This window comes from Pteropus alecto, unplaced genomic scaffold (assembly GCF_000325575.1).
Source record: "Pteropus alecto unplaced genomic scaffold, ASM32557v1 scaffold45, whole genome shotgun sequence".
In the NCBI taxonomy this organism is placed as follows: domain Eukaryota; kingdom Metazoa; phylum Chordata; class Mammalia; order Chiroptera; family Pteropodidae; genus Pteropus; species Pteropus alecto.
The window spans coordinates 4,286,704-4,294,959 of NW_006442491.1; the positions used below are offsets into that span (position 1 = coordinate 4,286,704).

Below are 8,256 nucleotides of genomic sequence, written 5' to 3' on the forward strand. Positions count from 1 at the left end.
AGGAAGTCGGACCAACAGGGGATGGAAGGGTCTCTGTGATTGAACAGCTGCTTGATGACGTAAGTGCAGCAAAAGAACAAGTCTCTGAGGATTTTGGCCTGGCATTCTGCCTCTGTCTCTTTCAGGTGGAAGTTTTGTTCAATATTGTGATCACTGCAGTGTCATTTAATTAAAAACTATTTGGAAATGAGTTAAATGACTAGTAAGAAGCTTTACATGAATTGTTATCTGTTGCTAGTTTTTATAGCAAAGAAAATAGGCAGAAAAGTACACATGAGCCAAAATAATGTGCATGAAGGTGGACTGAATCCTGGTCTGTGACCCCATGTTACCTTCATGTTTCCTAAAGAAATGAGGTTATCTGAGAGTGCCTGCCCCTCCTGGTGTGGTAACAGAAGTTTTATTGCCTGAGTGACATGGCAGCTTTGTCCAATATATGTTGGTCTTGGAGTTCCTGACTCTCTTCTGTTTGGCTTTAAAACAGTTTAGGTCCATCAAGGATGTTTGTTACTAAATAGGATAATAATTGGATGCTGCTGAGTGCAGGGTTTTGTAGCAGGCTTGTTCTTTTCCATACGCTGCAGGGAGCAGATCCCAACTGCAGTGATAATGAAGACCGACCCGTTGTCACCGTGGCTGTGATCAATAAGCACCATGAAGTGATCCCAGTTCTTGTGCAAAGAGGAGCAGACATCGACCAGCAGTGGGGACCGTAAGTGAGACACAATGAAAGGAGAGTTCTGGTGCCATGTTGCAGCCAGCCAATACCTCAGGGGCTTTGCCGCAGCAGAATCAATCTGTATGCACGCCCTGTTCAATTTGATTCACTTAACCATTCGAACCCACTGTGGCCTTAATAAGAGACTCAATTCCTTCTGTTTTCCAAATTTGGGCAAAATAAAATTTTTAAAATGGACCGTTAGTTTGGCTAAATTTTAGTAGCAGCCTAGGTGGTCCCAATGTGAGATAGGTTCCATTAAGTAGTTTGGCAGGTAGCAGAAAGCCCTTCCCTAGTGTTTCTGTTTCCCATGTTTGTATCATTTCTATCAGAATAAACTCATATCAGACAAAAAGGAAATAGCTAAGAAGTACACATACTCCATGAAAGCTGACACCTCTTACCAGCAGACTTCAGAAACACAGACTCAGGTGAGAAAAATGCAACCATCAGTCTACTTCTTAGAGATTCAGCTGTGGAGATTTATTCTATTAGGTAATTCAAGATTTACAAAGAGAGAATGTACCTTAATTCACCATGATGCTTAGATTTAAAACAGTTTGTATTATTTGTGCATTAATAGTAAAATTTATTTAAAATACAAATTCCAGGAACACCACAGTATACCTGCTGTACAAAACGTGTTCTCGAAGGTCTGATGAGATAACACCAGTTACTCAGAAGAACAGATGCACTGAGTATCATCTCTACTCTGAAGCATGGGGTTCTGATAAGAAGGTGTATTCCATGTAGCACACTCGCTATATTTGAGCTACATTGTTTGATGAGCAATGTACAAAATTAGAGTTGGCAGAGTCACAATTCATCATTTTCCAAAACTATACTGTAAATAGAATGCACACTCTGCTTTCAGTTTAGGGAGAGTTGTGAAAGAATAAGATCATAAGTCTACTTAGGAGATGCGGCAATCCCGTGAATATATCTAAGTTCAAATGGTAAATGCCTTATAAAGACCCACATACTTTGAGGAAGGAAGTGACAAACAAGCCATATGTCACTAGAGAGAAAGGAAAGATAAAAGATAAGGAGGAGATTAACAGAGAGAGGGAAAATAGACTCTTCTGTAGTGACAGAGGACAGTGTAGATGCGGGGGGAGAGCAAAGTGTCTAGAAAATGAACATTCCTCTTGCTAGGTCTTTTCATCTGTGAAATGGGGATAATAACACTTATGTCATAGAATTGGTTGGAGGAGAAAGTGAGATCATGTATTGGTAGTTCCTATGAAGAGCCTAATAATTGGACATTAATAAATTGTAACAGTCATGATGCTGTGATTATGAAAAAGATAACCAGGCTTTGAATGGAAAATATCGACTACACGATAATTGACATAGGATATGAGGATGAGTGGGACCTTAAATAACAGAAACCCAGGGTGAAAGGTGTTAGAAATGGCTAATAGAATTTAAGTTAATTTAAGTTCTATATTCTATTGCCATTAATAGATGTCACCAAGTCTTCCTAAGTCTGAGTTTTCATATTAAAAAAAAAAGCATGATGTATTCTAATGTATCAAACTCTAAGAAGATGAACTTGATAAATGCTTTTTATAATTTAATGTGCATATGAATCACCCAAGGATCTTGTCAAAATGCTTATTTAATAGATCTGGGGAAAGGGGCTGAGATTCTGCATTTCTAACATGTTCTCAGGGGATGCCAATGGTCCAGGTACCACAGTTTGAGTAGCAAGGATCTAGAGACTGTTCTTAATATACATTGAGCTTTTAAGAGACAATCTAACATGGCCCTTGGTAAGGAGATGGCTTCACATAGCTATCAGACAGGGGATATAGGTCAGTTATATTGATCTAATAAACCAATAATAATAATGTCATCATCACCACCAACAATAATATGAGAGCTGATCCCCAAATCTTAGTTGCTTGAAGGAACTATCTATATGGAACCAATGGGCAAACCTTTGGCAATTCATGGAAATTCTGTCATAAGGCACATTGCTTTGACATTTTCATTTATTGCCTATGGGGGAATATGAGGAAAAACTAGCTGATCATACTGTTTAGATTTGCTTGACACCAGGAGCCTTGGCCAAATAAGTTATTTCAGTAGCTGTAATTATGTAAATGGTAAGATTTAAAACTAGATAAGATCTAAAAACAGTAGGATGGTTAAATGCTTAGAGTGCTGTTGCAATGAAAATCAGTAAAAGTACTAAGTTTCTCATTTACTTTCGAAAATGGAAAGCCATCTATTTAAGTAGACAGTTCAGATTCTGGTGCTCAAATCAGGCAGGGAGTTACCCTGCCACAGTTGAATGGGGAGGTTCATAGTCATATTTACCTAAAATTCTTGCAACTTATATGGGTTTCAATCTTGGAGGCAACACCCCTTCCCTTAATTTGTTTGTTCATTCTTTTCATTAATGTATTCATTTTGCTAGTGGTTATTGAGCACCTACTATGTACCAGTCACCATTCTAGGTGATGGAGATACAGCAGGGATGAAGACAACGTTTCTTCCCTCATGGAACTTACAGTTTAGTGGAAGAGACAGACAATAAACAAGTAAGCAAATAAATCAGTAATTTCAGAGAATGAGAAGTGCTACAAAGAAAATAAAGCCAGGTAGGAGAATAGCGGGTATGTCTAGGAAAGGTCCCACCCCTACAGAATTAGTCTGGAATAGACTTGCTTTAGATGCAGAACAGTGTTGGAGAGGTTTGCTCACCAGCTTCATTTATTTTTGGTCCAGTCAAACGAGAGTGCCTTCTTTATGATTAGTCCATTAGAGAGATTTTGTAAGTTGTACTTGTTTATTAAAAACAATTCTTACATACCAAATAATTTTTTTAATTTTATCAAAGTAAGATGCGCACATGATTGAAAAATCAAATCCTATATAAGGGCTTAGCAGTCCTCCTTTACCCGCACTTCTTATCCCCATTCCTTGTCCCTAGGGACAACTACATTTAAATCTTTTTAAGTTCTCCTGAGAGTCAGCTACATATCTATCACTAAATAATACACTTAAACTGATACTTCCTGATTTGGCATGCTTAGACATTATCTGTTGATTCTTGCTGTGATAGATGATCTGGCTTGCTCACCCCACCTGATCGTTTCCATCCCCACCTTCATGTTTTGATCATTCTATTATTATTTTTGGTTTCTTTATTAATTACTGTTATTAATAATTACTGTTATAAGTATAAATAATATGCCTAAACTCCTATATTTTGACTATCATCTCTCAATATTTCTTCACTGCCTTGTATATAAGTGCGTATAACCTTATATTAGTACTCTCAACCTTTACCTCGACCTCTCCTTCCCCTTTCTTCTCACAACTTGTATTAGTATATGCTTACTTTTTACAAAGCCTATCACCCTTATATTTAAAACAATTAGATTTAAAGCAGTTTGTATTATTTGTTCCAGTAGTTGAAAAGCACAGAGAACAAGTTGTATTATAATAGCTACATAAATATTGTGCATTGCAGAACCAAGTGGTATGCTATGACTACATTTTTTTTGTTTGTGGGTTCAGGATAATGACCCCTAGGCCACTCAAAGTAGAATTGTCTTATCAGAAATGTGAAATGGATTCTCCTTACACACCATCAATTATTCAGGATCATGTCAGATCTTATTTTCTTTTATAAACCGTGAATAACTTATATAATTTTTGTGTCTTTGATTTTTCTGCACTTTCTGATTGCCTTTGTTATTTCTGGTTTGAAAAAGAACATGCCTCTACTACATTCATAGTTCTATCTGATTTCTTACTTTTTCAATGCCATTCTTAGAGACAGCCTTCTTGGAGTATACTTCTTATTCAGGTTTTGCCTGACAGCTTTCCAGCTCTGCTACACAGAGGTCATTATGGGAATTTTTTTCTTTTTTAAGAACCAGTGTTTATTCTTTTTTAAAATGCTCAAGAGACTTTAAAAAGGTCCAAAGCTCTAGAACAGTGGTCCCCAACCTTTTTGGCACTGGGGACGAGTGCTCCTATGAGAATCTAATGCCTGATGATCTGAGCTAGAGCTGAGGCAGTGATGCTAGCGCTGGGGAATGGCTGCAAATACAGATGAAGCTACACTCTCTGGCCCACTGCTCACCTCCTGCTGTGTGGTCTGGTTCCTACAGGCCACAGATTGGGTTGGTGGCCCAGGGGTTGGGGACCTCTGCCCTAGAGATATCCAGATTTTGGATAAGATTATAGGCAGGTGCTGACTGTTGGTTTCTCAGTTGTTAAAGCCTAAATTTCATTGTGTTCAGTTCTACACATCCATGATTCTTTTAGTTGGGAAACAGTAAATTCCTCTGAATTTCGGCGTACAGCAGTTTATCATGCTAACAATGATAAGAAAAATAGTGGCAGTAGCAATCATTGTCATTTCAAGAGGAAACGTTTTATGATCCAGGGAGAAAGCTGCCACAACAATTCCAAAAATAAAAATTATTAATCCAGTAAAAAAGAAAAAAATTGTTTGCAGAATCTATGTGAACACTTTTCTTGGATTGTTCTGCTGACTATAAACTCAAGATGCTGAGATCATAATGAGTCTTACCTAGTGTTAAATGCAGCTCTTGAACAATTGGGAAAGTCAAACTTCTTTGAAGATAAGATGCCTCATGAGATTTCTTTCCATTGGAAATCTTCTGTAGTTATTGTTCACATTTTCCTCTTTCTTGATTTTGACCCTTGTCAGGTTAGAGGGTGGCCTCAGGTGGCTTCTTCAGAAAAGGTGTATAGAAAAAACTTTCTAAACCCTCGAATGGTATAAAAGTAACTTTATTTTCTCGTCGCTCTTGATTAATACATTGATACTCATTCCTGTGATCAAAATAATTTTTCTCAAGTCTTAGAAAGCCTGCTCTTTTGATTTTTAGTTTCCATCATTGCCAATGAAAATTCTACAGCAAGTTCTTGTTCATTTGTGACTTATTTGTTCTTCTTGGAAGTATTTATCCTTAATTTTCACAATGGTTGAAATGAAAAGTAGTCAATAAGAGAGTTAAGAAAATCTCTTTGTGAAAGAAATTTCACAATGGTGTTTTTTGATATGCTGTTTTTCATTCACTCAGTTGTCCCTTTTAGTTTAAAAAGTCATGTCTCCCTTCAGTTCAGGGAAAATTTCTTCTATTATCTCTTTGGAACTTTCTCCCCTCCATTTTTTTCCTATTCTCTTGAATTTCTTTAAGTTTGGTGCTGACTCTCTTGAATTGCTCTTCTTTATTTTTCTTTTTACTATTTTTTCATATTTTTCATCTCCCTTTTTCTCTCTGTTTTAAGAGATTTTTTTAACTCTCTTATTGACTACTTTTCATTTCAACAATGATATTTTTTACTTTCTAAGAGCTTCTTTTTATTCCGATTGTGTCTTCTTCATAGCCTCATGTTTTTGTCTGATATTGTCTTCAGTCATCATCTTCAGTCAAACCAGTTAGGTTTTCATCTTGTTTTAAATTTCTTATGTTTGTGTGTCTCAGTTTTTCTCTTTGATGCTGAGGGTTTTTCTCAGATGCCATCCACTAGTCCCTCTCTGGGCCAAACCTGACCAGGCAAAGTGGATAAACAGTTTGCCATGTAATAAAATATGCTCCGTCTGACCTCTCAGGCTTGCCCTCTGGGTTCCTAGACTGGTGTTTGCTTCCTATCATGCAAACTAAACTCACTGAAACCAAGGTCATTTTTCTAATACAAGAATAGGAGCCTCAGCTCTGAAAGGTTATCATCATATAGACAATGCCCAAGAGGGCTAAGCCAAGGTGAGACTATGTTCCATATGCTCCGTAAACTCTGGCAGGAAATTTACTAAAATACTATTTATTAGCATTTTTTAAATCAAATACAAACCAGATCATTGTAGGGTTTCTCACCTTTAAAAAATGAATGTATTTATAGACTTTTTGGTTTCTATCTAATATCCAAGCTTACCCATCATCATAGTGTCCTAGGGGAGGAGGCAGAGAGGGGAGACCCAAGAGATTGTCTCAGGTTAGTTAGTTAAGTAGGTCATTAGGTGAAAACAAGGCCCCTTTGGTCATACGCTTAATGATGCTAACTAAAGATTTACCCAGAATTTTTTTTTCTCAAACAGGCTTCAAAATACAGCTCTTCATGAAGCAACTCTGCTCGGCCTGGCAGGAAGAGAGTGTGTCAGTGCTTTACTACGGTACATTCTCTGGTCTCTGGGGGAGACTTCTGAGGGCCACAGTGATTCCCCTACTGATTTCAGAGGGCCCTGAACAGTTCACCTTGTGAATGGAGGCCACCATCCCACCATGGCTCCCAGGCACTAAGTCACCCCCTCCTTAAACACACTTGGTTGTAGGTCTTTGATGCAGTGGGAACCAATGGCCAAGATTAGCAACTGAACATTTGAAATCACAGAGTCCCTCAAAAGCTTTTAGGGTAGAGCCACCCTTGAGAGGAGGAGTTATTATGGCCTCTTGGGGATAGGCTTGGGAAAGTGGGGCCAGGAGGCTCCCAGACTGGACTCCGTGTCAGGGAAGAACCAGGCCTTCAGGTCCAGTGCTCACGTCCTTCAATACACCCCTGTTCCTTTTGCAGATGTAATGCAAGCTTTCAAAAGAAGAACACAAGAGGCCAGACAGCCCGTGACCTGGCTCTGACAGTTGGGGATGACCTCATCATCTCGCTCTTTGCTGCTCAGCTTGGCCTGGATGACTGTTAGACCTGAGGACCTCTGCAGGGCTTCACTTAAAGAAACCATCCAGCTCTGGCTGTTTTTCGTTCATTTCTTTCTGAAATGTATATTCGAGGTTTAGGAATTGATGTTGAGAGGAACTCATAAGACTTTTTTTTAAATATATGACAGCGTAAGCCACCAATGCCACATGGGCATTTCCAATGTGCCCTGGATGGTGATGAAGTTAATGTGTGTTTTTAATGATTTATTGCTGCTTATTTAAGAATTTTCTTTTAAGTTTTTTTTTAATAGATAATAATTGCACATGGTCAAAGCTTAAAAATATAAAGTATTATGTAGTGAAAAATCTCCCTCCCACTTCTGTCCTACAGCCACCTACTTCGCCTCCTCAGAGGCCACCAATGACACCAGTGTCATCTATGTCTTTCCAGAAATGGTATAGGATTATATAAGCACATATATATACTACATGCATATGTATATATATAGAATATACATAAATATAAATATAGATAACACATATATATTCTTTTCTCTCTTTTAAGACAAATAGTAGCAAACCACACCTGTTCTGCATCTTGTTCTTTTGCTTGATATATCTTGTAGGTAGTATATAAAGATTGAGTTTATGTAAAAGTTTTTTTTCTTGTTATCAATATTTCCATTATGGTTTATTCTTTGGCGACAAATAAGCTTTGAATAAACCATTTGCAGGAATGTGTAATTTTGACTCATTTCTTTTTTCAGATTATCATTTCAATGTTGGGGGTTGAATTGAATTGTAAAGCCCCTAAATTGTTTCTGTTAATGTATATAACTGGAATATTCATTAATATGGAATAATTAATTTAGCACAATAAAAATCAGACTTTGTTGA

General features: G+C 37.6%; 1 protein-coding gene across 1 annotated transcript in view; it reads left to right on the plus strand.

Annotated features, from left to right (window-relative positions):
- The window catches only part of DZANK1 (double zinc ribbon and ankyrin repeat domains 1), a 77,868-nt gene extending 69,612 nt beyond the window's left edge, over positions 1 to 8,256 (plus strand). The window contains exons 19-22 of the mRNA XM_015597022.2: positions 7 to 59; positions 585 to 712; positions 6,807 to 6,881; positions 7,280 to 8,256. Of these exons, the coding sequence (XP_015452508.2) occupies positions 7 to 59; positions 585 to 712; positions 6,807 to 6,881; positions 7,280 to 7,403 (380 nt within the window). The 3' untranslated portion in view covers positions 7,404 to 8,256. The remainder of the gene's footprint in view (positions 1 to 6; positions 60 to 584; positions 713 to 6,806; positions 6,882 to 7,279) is intronic.